Genomic DNA, 16,934 nt, shown 5'->3' on the forward strand with positions numbered 1-16,934 from the left:
AAACGTCATTAGGAGCCTACGAGGTTTACATACGAAACATGTAATGTGAATATATATAATGTATTTTTGCTACATACAATTGTTTGACATAATTGGCTAAACTATTCATCAACTCAGTTTGTCCATGTGAATAACATATATAATCATACGAAGTTCTGTTGAAAATGTGATTATGCAATCATATGAAGTTTTGATCCAAAAGTGATTATATATAATCATCTGAAGTCTTGTTCCAAATAGGTAAGGTTTCAAGAAAATATATATAGTTACAATTAACACTTCGTACGTAGTTCTTTTCTTAGGAAAAGGAAAATGTTGTGTTTGGAATTTTTAAAAGTTTAAAATCTCTCGATTTATGACATATAAACGGGGTATTTTAAATATGTTTACGTTGGAAGTTTCCAAGACAAGGTCACGGGATTTCATTCCATGGAATAAAGTCTCTCTCCTTCGAGACATTAAACAAGCAATCTTGAATCTTCCAAATACCCCCACAATCATGATCTTGTTTAAGTTCACCAACACTATACACAAGGGGTAAGAATTAGTATTTATTTTGTTTATACGATAACTAATCGTTAAGGAATAGAAAAAAGAAATCCATAAATATACAAATTAACATAAAACACAGTGAAATATGAACTCCTTAATGTTTTATATATAGTGTCCAAACTCCAAAGACAATAATTTCATGATAAGATCATATTATTTAGACAGATCATATGACTCTTATCAATAAAATTTAAATTTCATTGTAAAACTATTTTGAAAAAGATCAATAGAAATGGGGAAAAAGTGAATTTACTAATCATTAATGATCTTCTCTCCTCTGTCAAGAACAGCTGAACGAGTTTATAAGCTACTAGCCAGAGTGGATCCACACATGATTTTACTTTCAGCTCTTTGATCTCTACATGTACTCATTGATGAATTAAAATATATCTTGAGAGGAAATAATATTTTCGTAAAAAGTACAAAATAATACAACATGAGAAGAGGCCAAAAGGTAACCCAATATTCGTGTTTTCATGAGTGAGCAATACTTTTACACTATTTATTCTATTATTAGTCGTTTTCAAGAAATTATCCCACATTTCTCTTGTCCAAAGATATATGTCGTTTTCCTATTTGCTGCCATTATGTCTTCTTTAAAATTCTCTTAAATTGTAGGAAACGAATAAATTTGCAGATACCTTCACGGCTTCACGTGTTAGAAAAAAAAAGGAATTCATGCATAATGTCGTAAAAATTGTACTTATTCTCTCGTCTTATATTGGCTGCCTGGCAACCGAATAAGATTGGTAAGGGAAACATAGATGATACTTAAACTTATAAAATAGTAAAATACTAGTATTTTCAATAAAAAATAATAGTACTAGTATTCACGTAGTATAATGAGAACAGAGATGTACCACGAAATGGGTGGAATTAACTCATTGACATGGTAGTGGCACAGAAACATAAAAGTGTACTATAAGAAAGGAAGGGACACACGTAGAGAATCACAGAAAAATGAGCTTTGGGAAAAGCGAAACGAAACTGAGAGCGAAAGCCACATAGCCCAAAAAGAACGCGAGTCAAATGTTTGCTTTAACTATTATTTTTCATTCCCCCAAATTAAACCTTTTTAATTCACATTATTTGTATGTTTTAAAATTAATAAACTTAATAGTATAATATTTTTAAATATATATATATATATATATGTGGACAGGAAAATGAAAAGCAAATTCCAAACTTCCACCGACACTAACACCAGTCAATAGACAGATTTTTCCAATATCAACTGCTCAGGAACTTCATCTCAATCATACGTTTTGTCAAAACAATAAAATAATACTCTTACGAATAATATAATCATTAAATCAGCACAATTAATAATCTTGCCTTATGAGTTCTAATGAAGTCTTTAAATCAGTTATTTTAATCAGTTAATGTTGCATGAATCTACGAAGAAACAAGAGGTTTTTAATACTCCAAGGAAAAGAAACCTGAATTAAATTTTAGTTATATACTAATCATAAAGTTCTCTCTCTTCATAACTCTCTCTCTCTCTCTCTCTCACTCTCAATGCCTTTCTTTAATGTGGATGCAAGTTCTAACCACTATCCCCAACACCCACTGTAACTATTCTTCTTCTTTTTCTCTGTCACTCTTTATCATCTCTGTACTCTTGTTTTCACCTTTTGGAAGTTTCATGGAGTATGTTTCTCTGTAATGTTGTTAGTCTCCGCATGTGATCACCGACACACACACACAATGGCTACCGGAGATAGAGCTATGCTTCTCGTTTTGCTTCTACTCTTCACTGTGATCTCTGTTGTTCGTTGTGTTACTGATCCATCTGATGGTAAAGTATTCATCCTTTCTTGCTTTTACGTCATTGTGATCGTCTCTCTTTTTGAGATCCTTTTTGAGTGAAACCCTGAGATTATTTTTTCTGGGTTTCTTTGTTTCTCCCTTAAAGTGTTAGACTTTAGATTCAAAACATAAAACCCTTTTTCTTAGAATCTTGTTTGCATTAATGTTTGTTTTTGATGTTTTTAGAATGTTTTTTATTTACTTTTTAGCTCAGAAAGTAAAAAAAGCAAGCTGTAAGCTTTATGATAGATTTTCTTCTTCTTTACTGATAGATCCTTGGTTGGTTGGTTTCTGACTCTCTGAGGTGTACTCTTCTCATTGGTGTATTGCAGTTCATGCCCTTCAAGTTTTGTATACTTCACTAAATAGTCCTTCACAGCTAACCAATTGGAACAATGGAGGTGGTGATCCATGTGGAGAGTCATGGAAAGGGATCACTTGTGAGGGCTCAGCAGTTTTCTCTATGTAAAGGAATCATACTTCCTGACTTTTTTGTTTTGTTTCTTTCCACTTAACATTGATTGATTGATTGTTGGGTGTTTTTAATGTTCTTGTTTTGTTGTTGTGGACTCTTGTAACAGAGATATATCGGATCTAGGAGTCTCTGGCACTCTTGGATACTTGCTCTCAGACCTTATGTCACTCAGAAAACTGTAATTTTTTGTTTCTGTTTTGTTTAATAAATCTTTGTGCTCTTTTGAGGATTTTTGATTCAATTAACTTTAGTTCCATTCACCTTGTTACAGGGATGTTAGTGGGAACAGCATCCATGACACACTTCCATATCAATTGCCACCGAATCTCACAAGCCTGTAATGCTGTGTTTGCCTTTATAGTATTAAGTCTCTCAGTGTATAGTTTGAAACTAACAGTTGAAAAGTAAAATGTAATGCAGAAACTTGGCGAGAAACAACCTAAGTGGAAACCTTCCCTACTCCATATCTGCTATGGCATCTCTTTCTTACATGTGAGTGAGTTTGACATTTTAGATTGTGAGATTTTAGCATAATCCGTCTTCTTGTGCATTATTAAAGTTTTGAAAATGTTATTTGTCTAGGAATGTAAGTGGTAATTCACTTTCCATGTCGATAGGAGATATATTTGCCGGTCAGAAGTCACTTTCTACATTGTAACATCTCTGAACTCTCTCTATATATATATCACATTCATACATACCACTGCCAGCTTCCATTTATCTACTTTTGATTTGTTTTAGGGACCTTTCTCATAATAACTTCAGTGGCGATCTTCCTAGTTCCTTGAGTACACTGTCTCAACTTTCTCTTCTGTGAGTACTTTTAAACGTTTTTCTTCATTAAGAAACTTTTAAATGATGATGATATCTTCATGTGTGACAGTTATGTCCAGAACAATCAGTTGACAGGTACCATCGATGTACTCTCCGGTTTGCCTTTGACAACTCTGTAAGTTTCATTTCCAGATAGCAAACAAAAAAAAGCAACCACTCTGTTGTTATGCCCCTCCTCCATCACATTTACCTCTAATATGTTTTCTTGGCAGGAACGTTGCAAACAACCACTTCAATGGATCCATACCTAAGGAGCTTAGCTCTATCAAGACCTTAATGTAAGTTTTCAATAACAATCTCTCCACTTTAAAACGAAAATGCAAGTGTGACAACCCGCCCCGACAATTTTCTTGAGCCTTTCCATATATCACAACTCGGGATGTTATAGCAAGTTTATCATGTCTTTGAATTTGTATCCAAAAATTGACAACAGATATGATGGTAACTCCTTTGATAACGCTCCTCCTGCATCTCCTCAACCAGAAAGACCAGGCAAAAAGGGGAAACCTTCTTCTTCTGGTTCCAAGAAACCCAAAAACATCCCTGACGCTAAAGACAAGTCTTCTTCTGAATCTTCTTCTGACGACAAGGGTTTGTCTGGTGGAGTGGTCACCGGCATAGTCTTCGGTTCTCTGTTCGTTGCTGGTATCGTAGCACTTGTTCTTTACTTGTGCTTTCACAAGAAGAAGAAAAGGAAAGTTGGAGAAAGCACAAGAGCTGCTGGTTCTCACAGAAGTCTACCACTCAGTGTAATACCTGAAGTGCAAGAGCAGAGAGTTAAAAGTGTTGCACACTCCAAGTCATCTTCACCTGCACCAGATAAAGTAACGGTCGATAAGGTTATGAAAAGCGGGTCTATAAGCAGAATGAGATCTCCCATCACTGCTTCGCAGTACACCGTTTCATCTCTTCAAGTAGCGACGAACAGCTTTAGCCAAGAGAACATCATCGGCGAAGGCTCTCTAGGACGTGTCTACAGAGCAGAGTTCCCCAACGGGAAGGTAATGGCGGTTAAGAAGATTGATAACGCAGCGCTCTCGTTACAAGAAGAAGATAATTTCTTGGAAGCCGTTTCGAACATGTCGCGTTTGAGTCATCCGAACATTGTTCCCTTGGCTGGATACTGCACCGAGCACGGCCAGCGTCTTCTGGTGTATGAGTACGTTGGGAATGGGAATCTAGATGATATGCTGCATTTGAATGATGATAGGAGCATGGCTTTGACTTGGAATGCTCGTGTTAAAGTTGCACTTGGAACTGCCAAGGCTTTAGAGTATGTTCTTTGCTACATTTGTTATGATTATGTCTACTCTCTTCCTTCATGCTTAACCTGAGTTTTGGATGCAACAGGTACTTGCACGAAGTTTGCTTGCCTTCCATTGTACATAGAAACTTCAAGTCAGCGAATATATTGCTAGATGAAGAACTTAATCCTCACTTATCAGACAGTGGTTTAGCTGCTTTAAACCCCAACACTGAGAGACAGGTAATAACACAATCATACTTTTTGAGCTGTAGTTGAATCATTTTAATGGTTTATATATATGTTTTAAACAGGTTTCAACTCAAGTGGTGGGTTCGTTTGGATACAGTGCTCCAGAGTTTGCATTGTCAGGAATCTATACTGTGAAAAGTGATGTGTACACTTTTGGAGTGGTCATGCTTGAGCTCTTAACTGGTCGGAAGCCTCTTGACAGGTTTCTTTTCATCTAAATGTTAACCAACAAACACCCATTTAGTTCAAGTTTTACTTGTTAATCGGCGTTGTGTTATATGTATGTGTGTGTTTGTGTTTGATAGCTCGAGAACGAGAGCAGAGCAGTCACTAGTGAGATGGGCTACACCGCAGCTTCACGATATAGATGCTTTGTCTAAAATGGTCGATCCTTCTCTTAATGGCATGTATCCAGCTAAGTCACTCTCTCGTTTTGCGGATATCATTGCTCTCTGTATTCAGGTACGTTACCATCCCCAAGGAAAATGCATAAACCTCCCAAAATTGTTGCATAAAGTAATCAACCATCTTCTCTTCTTTGTTGATAAATTCAGCCGGAACCAGAGTTCAGGCCTCCAATGTCAGAGGTGGTGCAGCAGCTAGTGAGATTGGTTCAACGGGCAAGTGTAGTCAAAAGAAGATCAAGTGAGGACACTGGATTTTCTTACAGGACACCTGAGCATGAGCACATGGATATCTCTTTCTGAGTAATACAACTACTCCAAGCAGCTCTTGAAACTCAAGAGGGAGAGAGTTTTGCTTAGAGTTACATGAGAGAGGTAAAGAACGCATCATGGTTCAAACCCAAAAGGATAAAACTTTGTGTATTTCTGTGAGGATAATACTAGAGTACATAAGAAGAGTCTCTGCATCTTTTGCGATCATCTTTTTTCTTCTTCTTTTTGTAATGAATCTGAGACTTTAAAGGTTTTTTTTAGCCTTGCAGTGTTCTGTTTTATTTATTATTTCTCAAGATATGCTTAACATGATAATGAAGTTAATTTTTGTTGAGATGACACAAAGTCAAAAGCGCTCTTCATGTTCTTCTGGTACTCATCAGACACAAAACAACATTACCAACAATAAACAGACCTAAAAGTTAACTTAAAAGATCCCACGGAAAAGTCTATACAGACTCTGCCCACCATAACTTGTCTTCATCATCATCTCTCCTTTTTTTCACATTTTCTCTTAAAGTTTTTGGAACGCAACATACAAGGCATCATCACAACAAAGACGACACAAATCCTAACTTACTTTAAATATGCACCAAAGAGCTTACAAGTTACAACTTGACAACCCCTGCGCGGCTTTTACTCATCAGAACCTGGCGATTATCTTTTTCTGCGCTTTGTTTCCACCTGTTGACAACAATGCCACTGTTAGTATCAGCCACAAGCTCTCAAACACAAATCAAGAAGAAGAAAAAACGAACCTTGACATCATCAGCTGGAGACTCAGCAAATCCGTTCCGCGACTTCTTGACATCGTCATCAGAACTGCATTCAGCACATACAAAGTGATCAAGCTTCTTTGCTTCTTCAATCGTCATACCAACACACCCCGGATGGTACCTACAAACATCCAAATTGCAACTCCTACCAATCAAATCAATAATTCATAGGGGAAAAAGGACAACAGCGAGTTTTTCAAACAGATATAAATAGTTTATTCTGTAATGAAAAAGCATCAATATTTACCAGTCTTTGCAGCCTTCACATTGAACCATGAGATCATCTGGGTTATAAGGCATTTCACACTTGCAGTACCTTCACAATCCACACAGCATAATGTAAAAACCATTGAAAAATGCAGGTGGTTTAAGAAACTGATTCCTACTTATCAACAACTACTTACACAGCAACTCGATCAGGGGTGAAGGCGCCAGTGGCAGCCTTGTACTCAAACCTACAATAATAATCCTCAGCCCCAACGTTTTCGAGCCTGGTGTAGTTCTTGAAGGTGTGAACAATGCATTTCCCTTCGATGGTGTGTCCGCTCTGAACGTCGAAATGGTCGGACAAGAAAAGTTCTTTCGCTCCATGGAACTGCCTCCTACCACCGAGGGACTCCTCAGGGCGGTAATACCAACGACAGTGCACCTTCACATTGTTCCTAGCATCAGCTTCTATCTTCTCGACACGTGCCACGTATGGCGGCTTGCCAGCATCCGATGGGCGCATCAACACACACTCTCCAGCTGCATAAAATCAAAAGATTACTTCACAGCTCATCATACCCCAACACTGATAAAACACACATGGATTTCAAAAAGCACACATTTTTCATCAACACACACACACACGTAGCGAGCTAGAATGAAGATGCAATAAAAGTATATAGTGTAATAAAAGAAATGGTTACAGTTAACCAGCTCAAGACAATTTTCTTCAGAAGAGACCAAAAAGGTAAGAAAAGATTGAGACTTTGCGACATTACATAAACCAAAACACCTTCTAAAGTGTAGCTACGAAGAAGACTAAGAAACAATTTTGGGAATCTTACAAGAAAAAAAAAACAGACATTGAAACGATACAGACACAACATCTAAGCTATATCTATCAAAATCCCTTCCTCTTTGTATAATTGAACAAAGTGAGTGAATAATTGAGAGATACCTCTGACGACTTTGTTGGTTCCTTTGATGGTATAAGAGTCAAGCTCCTTCCTTCCGGTTTTGATTTTGGAGGGGACACCAGGTCGAGTTTTCGCCATGGGAAAGAAGCTAAAAACAGGTAAAAGCGGTAGAGAAAGCTAAAAGGTTCTCTGAAATGTACAGAGATTGAGGGATGTGTGTAGATCGAAGAGAGGATAGGGAAGAGAAAAGAGTAAATCTGGAACCCTAGATTCTCTCTTGGTGGAGAAGATGAGTCATTTGTGATTTTAGCTGTTTTCACTGTTCACCAAGGGGGGTACACTATTTATTATATTGCCCTTTTATCTTTTTTTTTCTCAATATAATAAAAGTTTTTTTTATTATTTACCAAAAGACCTTGAAAAAGATCTTTGACCTTGTGCCAAAAAAAAAAAAGATGTTTGACCCAAAAAAAACAGAAGAAAATTGTTCAAACAAATCGTTTCATTAAAAAAGGTAAAAATCTTTTATATTATTATTCTCTAGGATATATAAATTAAAAAAAAAAAGAGAAAATCTATTTTTTATTTGAAAAAACTATTTTCAGTTCAAAACTTTCTTTCCAATTTTTGTTTTTGAATTTTTTAAATAAAAATATTTTGAAATCCAACAAGATTTCTTAAATTTTAAATCTCAATTTTTTTTTTTTAAATCTTCAATCCAATCCCCCAAAATTCAGATTCCATATAAAACCTAAAATAAGGATTTAAAAAATGAATAATTGATCAACTCATCTTAGTTTACAATGAATTTAGATTTTTCATATTATAACTCAAATCTGATTCCTTTATTATATAATTTTATTTGTAAAATTGAATCCAAACCATTTTGATTACACATTAAATAAATTAGACGGTTCATATAATTCACTATGTAAGTTAAACTCTATCATTACTGGAAAAGAAAGAAGAAGTTAAACTCTATCATTACTGTACAAAAAGAAGATGTGAAACTCTATCATTAATCATGAAAATGCCAAGTTAAGATAAGCCAACTCAGGTTTTAAGTTTATTTTGTCACACTCATGAACACCACAAACCAAAACACAATAGAACTAATGCAATAACGTGATCACTGAACCAACAATATCAAAAGAAAAGACTTTGGAAATTTTGTACAAAACTTGTTTGTAGCCGAATCTGAAATTCCCGTTTATACGGGTTAATTAATATATAAGTATTTTTAAAAATATCAAAAGAAAAGAAAAATAACTCGGGAACAAAATGATGGAAGACGAACATCTTACCACAATATCAGAACTTATTGATAAACTGGTTTAAACATGCTTTCCAAAACAAACTTCTAACATTCTGCCATTTTTTAATATCTTTTACCAAATTTTGGAATTATGTTTACTTTTCCCCTGCAAGAGAATTCGCAGAAATTGGAGAAAAGACTCAATTTTTAAATTGTTTACTCAATTTTGATGGAAAATACAATTGCAGGAACAAACTAAAACTAGAGAAATGGATTTATTTTCTTACAAGAAATTATTTTTTTCATTGCATCCTCGTTCATGTCTTTTTATGTTATCATACTGAGTCACTTACAGGATCAATGCTAATATTTAAATCAAGAATGGTACCACGCATGACATCTTTCGGCAAATAAAATTACTAATATTTATTATTCAAATACAGCCATCCAATTAATTATCAGTTTTAGTATTTGATGAAACCTAAACTTGTTCTTAGGTAAAACAAAACTACAAATTAATCAATGCGCATAGCATGTCCAAAATCAGCTGTGGCATACCAACATAATGAATAATTAATAGTAGATATTTTAGCGATCTTCTATAACTACTTAGATACAAACTTGTAGCCATGTCATAACAGTTTAGATTTTTAACTAAACTCATAATCTTTTTTTCTACTTCAAACGACAAATCATAATCATAATTATTTTTAACGATGATTGAAGATATTACAGATTATGAAAAATATTACAGATAGTTATATAACCGACAAATATATATCTTATAAAAATTCGCATCCGAATATGTGACGGTTTTACTTGTATTATATCCAGCTATTTTATGAAAATCTATATACGACGATTCTGTTTACACCATGCTAGAATTCTCGTGATAATTAACCCATTGTAATAGGAAGATTTCTGTAAAATCAGATGATCATATATCTTATTAAAATAGAAGTACACTTTAAAATTAACCCTAAGATTTTTAAAATATTTACAACCTAATGTCATTGAAGTAATTAATAAACCTAATTTTGAAGATTTTGTCTTTTCCTAATTCAATGCATAATTTCCTAAATTGATTCTACAACAAATTCATGATAAATCTTAAATTTAATGTAAATTAATACTATAACGAGTAGATAACATCTTTCCATAATTATGTAAACATTTTTACTATATATATATATATATTATACAGAGAAAAAATTTAAAGTGAAAGAAAATATTTATACGAAAAAATATTTATGCGGTCACGGGTCAAGCTATAGAAATTAACAACAACATCACAAAATTATTTTTCTTTAACAAATTTATTTTAATAGAAATTATATTTCAAACTATTTTTATATATTTTATGTATTTATAAATTTATTTTATTTGTTTTAAGAGATATTAAGATTTTGGAATTGGAAAAAATAAAAACCCATCCCTATATTATTTTAGTTACAATATTTAAAATTTATATCAGAATATTTTATTAAACCTATAATTACAAATACATATAATTAAATATTACAAATACATATAATTTAATATAAACAAAAACCTAAAAACATTAGATAAATATCCACCCGGTCAAAGTCTAGTTTTCAATTAAGTGAAAACTTGAACAAACTAAAAGATAGTTAAAGATTACTTTGTAACCAAACTTTCCACTTATGAAATAGTATGACATTGTTTTTTCCTTCTTGCCATAATAAGCCGATTGTGCACTTTTTCTTACAAATCAGAACATTTCTTGGATAATCTTGGAGTGTAACAATACTCTCTTTAAGAACAACAAAAGAAACAAAAAAAGTTTCTAGAATTTCTGAATGACTACAGAGTTTGCGAGACCGGCTTCATCAATGGTCTGAAAAGGATCAGTAAGCGGCTTAGGTGGGAACCCCATGACCTGAAGGCTGTAGTTGATTGGATTCCCTGGTCGAGAAAAGTCAATAAAAGCACGAATGTCGTTGACCGTGTGATGGTTATTGAACTTAGCCACCATGCGTGTCCCGTCAGCGAGTCTAAGCTGGATAGATGTGGATGGAAGAGTTTCATCAACTACAACAAGACTCTGCGACGGTGATGGAGCCGCTGCTACATCGGTTGGGTTGCTTAGGCTTGGAGGGGTTGATGAGCTAACAGCAGCGCCTCCTAGTGTCCTTCCCACTCCTTGAAATGCAACCGTAGGTTTCTCACGTTCCTACAAAAAATAAAAGAATGTAACATGTTAGATTAGATTTTATACTTTGTTTACTATCATTCACAAACCGAAACCTAGAACTGTCTCTATATAAAGTTGTAATGAAATTTTAGTACATATGTCACCCGTAATAAATTCTATGCATAAGAAAGATTAGAACAGAGAAGACTCACGGGGCATTTCTCGTCTCTTCTCATAAGATTAACATGTACAGGAGCTCTTTTATCAGCAGGCTCAAGCTCTTTAGGACATTCAGATTTTCGAATGCTCTGCAATAAAACAAACTCATTATTAACCAATCATGAAAGTATATTTTTAACCAAAATGAATTCAGTTTGTTTTTTTACGTCGAGAAAAGAGGCGTTCTCTGGATCGTCCAACTTCCTCAAAGGTCCATCATCAACAGTGAAACCATTAGACCAGAAAACGATACTGTGAATCACAGGCTCGGGAGGTTGAAGAGCGGTTGGCACGCTTTCTCCTGAAAGCAATCTCCCGGTTCCAGTGAAGCTTCTGCTGGAACTCGAAGGACGCTCAAGAGGTCCTTCCACCGCTCCTAGTTGTCTTGCTTGGTTGAATATATCATCAACATCATCGTGGTGTTTCGGTTCTTTCGAAGGATCCTGAACTAGCATACCACTGCACAAAAACATTAAAAAAAAAAACAGAACAAAGATACGATCAAGTTTCAACCTTAACTGACATAATGAGTTTAGATACAAAGCCTAAAGCTTTGTGAATCGTGAACAACTGTTATTTAACGAGAAATCTCAAACAAATCATTCGTATGTAGTTCCTAACCTAAACCCTCGGATCCAAAGACAAACCACAAAAAAAAAAAATCTGAAATCTCAAAACTAACGGACCTTTTCTCTCCGCCGGTGTAGTACTCTTGAGGTCCATCGGAGTCACTGTCGGAGTCCGGTCCTGATCTTCGGTTCAGATCGGAAAGTGTACGGATACCACTGGTCCGACCACCAGACGGCTTCGACGGTTGCTTGTCCTTTGAAGACATATCTCTCTCTGATGCTTTTTTTTCCTCCGGCTTGATCGAGATTTTTTTTTCTTTTTTAAAACACGAAGTTGAGAGAAACAACAGAGATTAACCGGTTGACACGCTAAAAGTTGTTACGCGAAAACATAGCGAGTGTAGCATACTCGCTGGCTTGAGAGTTGTTAAGTGGTCACGCGTATTTCTATGTGCGCGTGTCCTTAGTGGAAAGACAATAATAATTAACAATGAGTTGAGTTCACCTACTGATTGTTTAGTTACGATGTTATTTATCATCGTGTGAGATACAATCATGTGATCAATTATTTGATTTCTTTTTTGATCTCTAAATTGTTTGTATTATTTTCGCTCTAAGCGTTTGAGAATGAGAAAATAGCGATAAACTCTATAGGTAATCTAATACATAAAGAATCTGTGAATAACATTGGAAGACCTTATCTGTGAATAACATTGGAAGACCTTCAAAGTTCAAAGTGAACTAAAGTAAAAAAAAGTTACTTTGAATCGGAAGTGGAAGCACTTTAGTCTAATCACTTTTAAAAGTTAACAGAATCAAAGCAAACAACAATAAGACCCATGTTGTTCCATTGTCTCTCTCACCCATTTTATAAAACGATCGCTCACCACACTTCATGGATGAGTCGATGAGACTCCGACCGAGACAGACCTCATCCTCAGACAATAATACGACCAATGATGATGTATCGTCGAGTAAATATGGGCCTGATGACCCTCTGAGCTCCGACTCAAAGACCGAGTCAAACTGGAGTTCTGACTCCACAACCTCGACGGGACTGCCGGCGGTCATGCGAATCTTATCTGATTCTCTACTGAGGACGGAACTGGCGGAGATGGAGATGATCAAGGCTCGCGAGACAGCGAGGTGGGAAGCTGAGAAGAGGAGGATGGAAATGGAACTGGAGTTGACTCGAATGGCGCTTCAGACTCATTTACAGGCGACAACGTCTTTACTTGTCGAAGAACAGGAGATCTCTCCGTCGTCGCGGAGGAAAAGGAAGAGATCACAAGTTATAGAAGACGAGTCCTCCACCACAAGGTCAGATCAAAACCCCTTTTCATTATTCTTACCATTAAAGTGGCATTAATTAGAGAAACATTAACAACAGAGCTTCGTTCTGTAATGGATGTAGGGAAAACAGTTTAGCTTTATTGGGCTTACTCCAACTTAACCTGATCTTCTCGAACTCATTGACCTGAAAAAAAGTGCAGTACGTCAAAGTCAAATATCAACTGGATGATGACTTACGCTCGGAAACTGTCTTATTGTTCTTATATTATGTGTGTGTTTACTATGCTAATACCCTTTCCTTCCAACGTCTCTAATGAATAAGATTTTACAATCTACCGTCTCTGTTATTAATCAGAAACAAATATAAGATGTGTCTTTTGGTACGATATTATTTACTCAGGTGACTTACGATATTAAGCCAAAGAAATAAAATCTACTATGACGATATTATTTACTCAGGTGATAAAGCTCGTACAGATCTGACAGACTCTTTCCTAAAAGATTTTATACGAATCACCTAGATATTTGATTAAATGACACAGTATTTGGTTAAGTTTTGTGGCACTTTTACTTAGAGAATCCACTTGTGCAGTTTGTTCATCACATTGGACCGTTTAACCCCTTTCCATTATGAGTAAGAAGGTGCATTTTTGATTTCTACAAGCGGAGAATGTGAGTGAAAATCATGACATACAGACTTGCATCTACAAAACATTGAAAAAGGATCCAGCATGCGACGACTTCGTTTCATCAACTAAAGGATAATTAAAAGTGGGCTATATACGGACTGGGCCAGAGAAGCCAACATGAACAGTGAAAAAAGCCTATTTAAATACAAGATTCTTTCATCGATCGTTTGGGATTTTTAATACTTAATTTTTCTCTCGTCTCTCAATACTTTTCCATGGAGAGTAGTACGAAGCGAAACCCTAGTTCTGACGAGCGTCTCAACTCATGGTCGGAGCTTCCTCTTGATCTCTTGAATCTGGTGTTCAAACGGCTCCGCTTTTTTTATTTTCAATGTGCTAAATCCGTGTGTTCGTCTTGGCTCTCTGCTTCGAAACGATCCGTGCCAAAAAGATAATAACACCCCTTGGCATTTCACATTTGCAGTACCTTCAAAAACCAAAACACAATTCACACAGCATAATGTAAAACCATTTGAAAAAATACATGTCGTTTTAAGAACTGATTCATTCCTACTTATCAACAACTACTTACACAGCAACTCGATCAGGGGTGAAGGCGCCAGTGGCAGCCTTGTACTCGAACCTACAGTAATAATCCTCAGCCCCAACGTTTTCGAGCCTGGTGTAGTTCTTGAAGGTGTGAACAATGCATTTCCCTTCGATGGTGTGTCCGCTCTGAACGTCGAAATGGTCGGACAAGAAAAGTTCTTTCGCTCCATGGAACTGCCTCCTACCACCGAGGGACTCCTCAGGGCGGTAATACCAACGACAGTGCACCTTCACATTGTTCCTAGCATCAGCTTCTATCTTCTCGACACGCGCCACGTATGGTGGCTTGCCAGCATCCGATGGGCGCATCAACACACACTCTCCAGCTGCATAAAATCAAAAGATTACTTCACAGCTCATCATACCCCAACACTGATAAAATACACATGGATTTCAAAAAGCACACATTTTTCATCAACACACACACACGTAGCGAGCTAGAACGGAGATGCAATAAAAGGATATAATGTAATAAAAGAAATTGGTTACAGTTAACCAGCTCAAGACAATTTTCTTCAAAACAGACCAAAAAGGTAAGAAAAGATGAGACTTTGCGCCATTACATAAACCAAAACACCTTCTAAAGTGTAGTAGCTACGAAGAAGTGGAACGAAGAAAAATAATTGGGAATCTTACAAGAAAAAAACAGACATTGAAACGAAAGAGACACCACATCTATCCAAGCTATATCTATCAAAATCCCTTCCTTCTGAGTGAATAATTGAGAGATACCTCTGACGACTTTGTTGGTGCCTTTGATGGTATAAGAGTCAAGCTCCTTCCTTCCGGTTTTGATTTTGGAGGGGACACCAGGTCGAGTTTTCGCCATGGGAAAGAAGCTAAAAACAGGTAAAAGCGGTAGAGAAAGCTAAAAGGTTCTCTGAAATGTACAGAGATTGAGGGATGTGTGTAGATCGAAGAGAGGATAGGGAAGAGAAAAGAGTAAATCTGGAACCCTAGATTCTCTCTTGGTGGAGAAGATGAGTCATTTGTGATTTTAGCTGTTTTCACTGTTCACCAAGGGGGGTACACTATTTATTATATTGCCCTTTTATCTTTTTTTTTTCTCAATATAATAAAAGTTTTTTTATTATTTACCAAAAGACCTTGAAAAAGATCTTTGACCTTGTGCCAAAAAAAAAAGATGTTTGACCCAAAAAAAACAGAAGAAAATTGTTCAAACAAATCGTTTCATTAAAAAAGGTAAAAATCTTTTATATTATTATTCTCTAGGATATATAAATAAAAATAAAAAAGAGAAAATCTATTTTTTATTTGAAAAAAACTATTTTCAGTTCAAAACTTTCTTTCCAATTTTTGTTTTTGAATTTTTTAAATAAAAATATTTTGAAATCCAACAAGATTTCTTAAATTTTAAATCTCAATTTTTTTTTTAAATCTTCAATCCAATCCCCCAAAATTCAGATTCCATATAAAACCTAAAATAAGGATTTAAAAAATGAATAATTCGATCAACTCATCTTAGTTTACAATGAATTTAGATTTTTCATATTATAACTCAAATCTGATTCCTTTATTATATAATTTTATTTGTAAAATTGAATCCAAACCATTTTGATTACGCGTTAAATAAATTAGACGGTTCATATAATTCACTATGTAAGTTAAACTCTATCATTACTGGAAAAGAAAGAAGAAGTTAAACTCTATCATTACTATACAAAAAGAAGATGTGAAACTCTATCATTAATCATGAAAATGCCAAGTTAAGATAAGCCAACTCAGGTTTTAGGTTTATTTTGTCACACTCATGAACACCACAAACTAAAACACAATAGAACTAATGCAATAACGTGATCACTGAACCAACAATATCAAAAGAAAAGACTTTGGAAATTTTGTACAAAACTTGTTTGTAGCCGAATCTGAAAATTCCCATTTATACGGGTTAAATTAATATATAAGTATTTTTAAAAAATATAAAAAAAAAGAAAAATAACTCGGGAACAAAATGATGGAAGACGAACACCTTACCACAATATCAGAACTTATTGATAAACTGGTTTAAACATGCTTTCCAAAACAAACTTCTAACATTCTGCCATTTTTAATATCTTTTACCAAATTTTGGAATTATGTTTACTTTTCCCCTGCAAAAGAATTTGCAGAAATTGGAGAAAAGACTCAATTTTTAAATTGTTTACTCAATTTTGATGGAAAATACAATTGCAGGAACAAGCTAAAACTAGAGAAATGGATTTATTTTCTTACAAGAAATTATTTTTTTCATTGCATCCTCATTCATGTCTTTTTATGTTATCATACTGAGTCACTTACAGGATCAATGCTAATATTTAAATCAAGAATGGTACCACGCATGACATCTTTCGGCAAATAAAATTACTAATATTTATTATTCAATACAGCCATCCAATTAATTATCAGTTTTAGTATTTGATGAAACCTAAACTTGTTCTTAGGTAAAACAAAACTACAAATTAA

The 16,934-nt window shown here is 35.0% G+C and overlaps 5 protein-coding genes across 6 annotated transcripts; 2 read left to right on the forward strand and 3 right to left on the reverse strand.

Moving 5' to 3' along the window:
- The first annotated feature begins 1,909 nt into the window (after positions 1 to 1,909).
- On the forward strand, positions 1,910 to 6,110 carry LOC108840104 (protein STRUBBELIG-RECEPTOR FAMILY 8). The gene is made up of 15 exons (XM_018612927.2): positions 1,910 to 2,123; positions 2,228 to 2,350; positions 2,694 to 2,826; positions 2,943 to 3,014; positions 3,108 to 3,173; positions 3,257 to 3,328; positions 3,419 to 3,490; positions 3,578 to 3,649; positions 3,720 to 3,785; positions 3,883 to 3,948; positions 4,104 to 4,943; positions 5,021 to 5,156; positions 5,228 to 5,367; positions 5,471 to 5,627; positions 5,720 to 6,110. The coding sequence occupies exons 1-15, from the start codon at positions 2,084 to 2,086 to the stop codon at positions 5,870 to 5,872; spliced, it is 2,208 nt and encodes a 735-aa protein (XP_018468429.2). The 5' UTR covers positions 1,910 to 2,083; the 3' UTR covers positions 5,873 to 6,110.
- Positions 6,111 to 6,238: 128 nt separating this feature from the next.
- Positions 6,239 to 8,070, reverse strand: LOC108840105 (chromatin remodeling protein EBS). The gene is made up of 5 exons (XM_018612928.2): positions 7,784 to 8,070; positions 7,023 to 7,365; positions 6,866 to 6,934; positions 6,601 to 6,739; positions 6,239 to 6,526 (listed from the first exon to the last, which is right to left on the reverse strand). Exons 1-5 carry the CDS (start codon positions 7,878 to 7,880, stop codon positions 6,500 to 6,502), a joined length of 675 nt encoding a protein of 224 aa, XP_018468430.1. The 5' UTR covers positions 7,881 to 8,070; the 3' UTR covers positions 6,239 to 6,499.
- A 2,565-nt stretch (positions 8,071 to 10,635) lies between these two features.
- LOC108840107 (plant UBX domain-containing protein 3) lies at positions 10,636 to 12,271 on the reverse strand. Its single transcript, XM_018612929.2, has 4 exons — positions 12,058 to 12,271; positions 11,539 to 11,830; positions 11,365 to 11,460; positions 10,636 to 11,191 (listed from the first exon to the last, which is right to left on the reverse strand). Exons 1-4 carry the CDS (start codon positions 12,204 to 12,206, stop codon positions 10,805 to 10,807), a joined length of 924 nt encoding a protein of 307 aa, XP_018468431.1. The 5' UTR covers positions 12,207 to 12,271; the 3' UTR covers positions 10,636 to 10,804.
- A 503-nt stretch (positions 12,272 to 12,774) lies between these two features.
- On the forward strand, positions 12,775 to 13,568 carry LOC108840112 (uncharacterized protein At4g22160). 2 transcript variants are annotated; one of them, XM_018612937.2, is made up of 2 exons: positions 12,775 to 13,260; positions 13,364 to 13,568. In XM_018612937.2, the coding sequence occupies exons 1-2, from the start codon at positions 12,836 to 12,838 to the stop codon at positions 13,419 to 13,421; spliced, it is 483 nt and encodes a 160-aa protein (XP_018468439.1). In that variant the 5' UTR covers positions 12,775 to 12,835; the 3' UTR covers positions 13,422 to 13,568. The 2 variants fall into 2 exon arrangements, with proteins under 2 accessions (XP_018468439.1, XP_018468438.1); XM_018612936.2 differs by having other exon boundaries at positions 12,776 to 13,260; positions 13,355 to 13,568.
- Positions 13,569 to 13,995: 427 nt separating this feature from the next.
- LOC108840110 (chromatin remodeling protein EBS) lies at positions 13,996 to 15,492 on the reverse strand. Its single transcript, XM_018612931.2, has 3 exons — positions 15,204 to 15,492; positions 14,455 to 14,797; positions 13,996 to 14,349 (listed from the first exon to the last, which is right to left on the reverse strand). The coding sequence occupies exons 1-3, from the start codon at positions 15,298 to 15,300 to the stop codon at positions 14,259 to 14,261; spliced, it is 531 nt and encodes a 176-aa protein (XP_018468433.1). The 5' UTR covers positions 15,301 to 15,492; the 3' UTR covers positions 13,996 to 14,258.
- Positions 15,493 to 16,934: the final 1,442 nt, after the last annotated feature.

This window comes from Raphanus sativus, chromosome 2, assembly GCF_000801105.2.
Source record: "Raphanus sativus cultivar WK10039 chromosome 2, ASM80110v3, whole genome shotgun sequence".
Classification (NCBI taxonomy): Eukaryota; Viridiplantae; Streptophyta; class Magnoliopsida; order Brassicales; family Brassicaceae; genus Raphanus; species Raphanus sativus.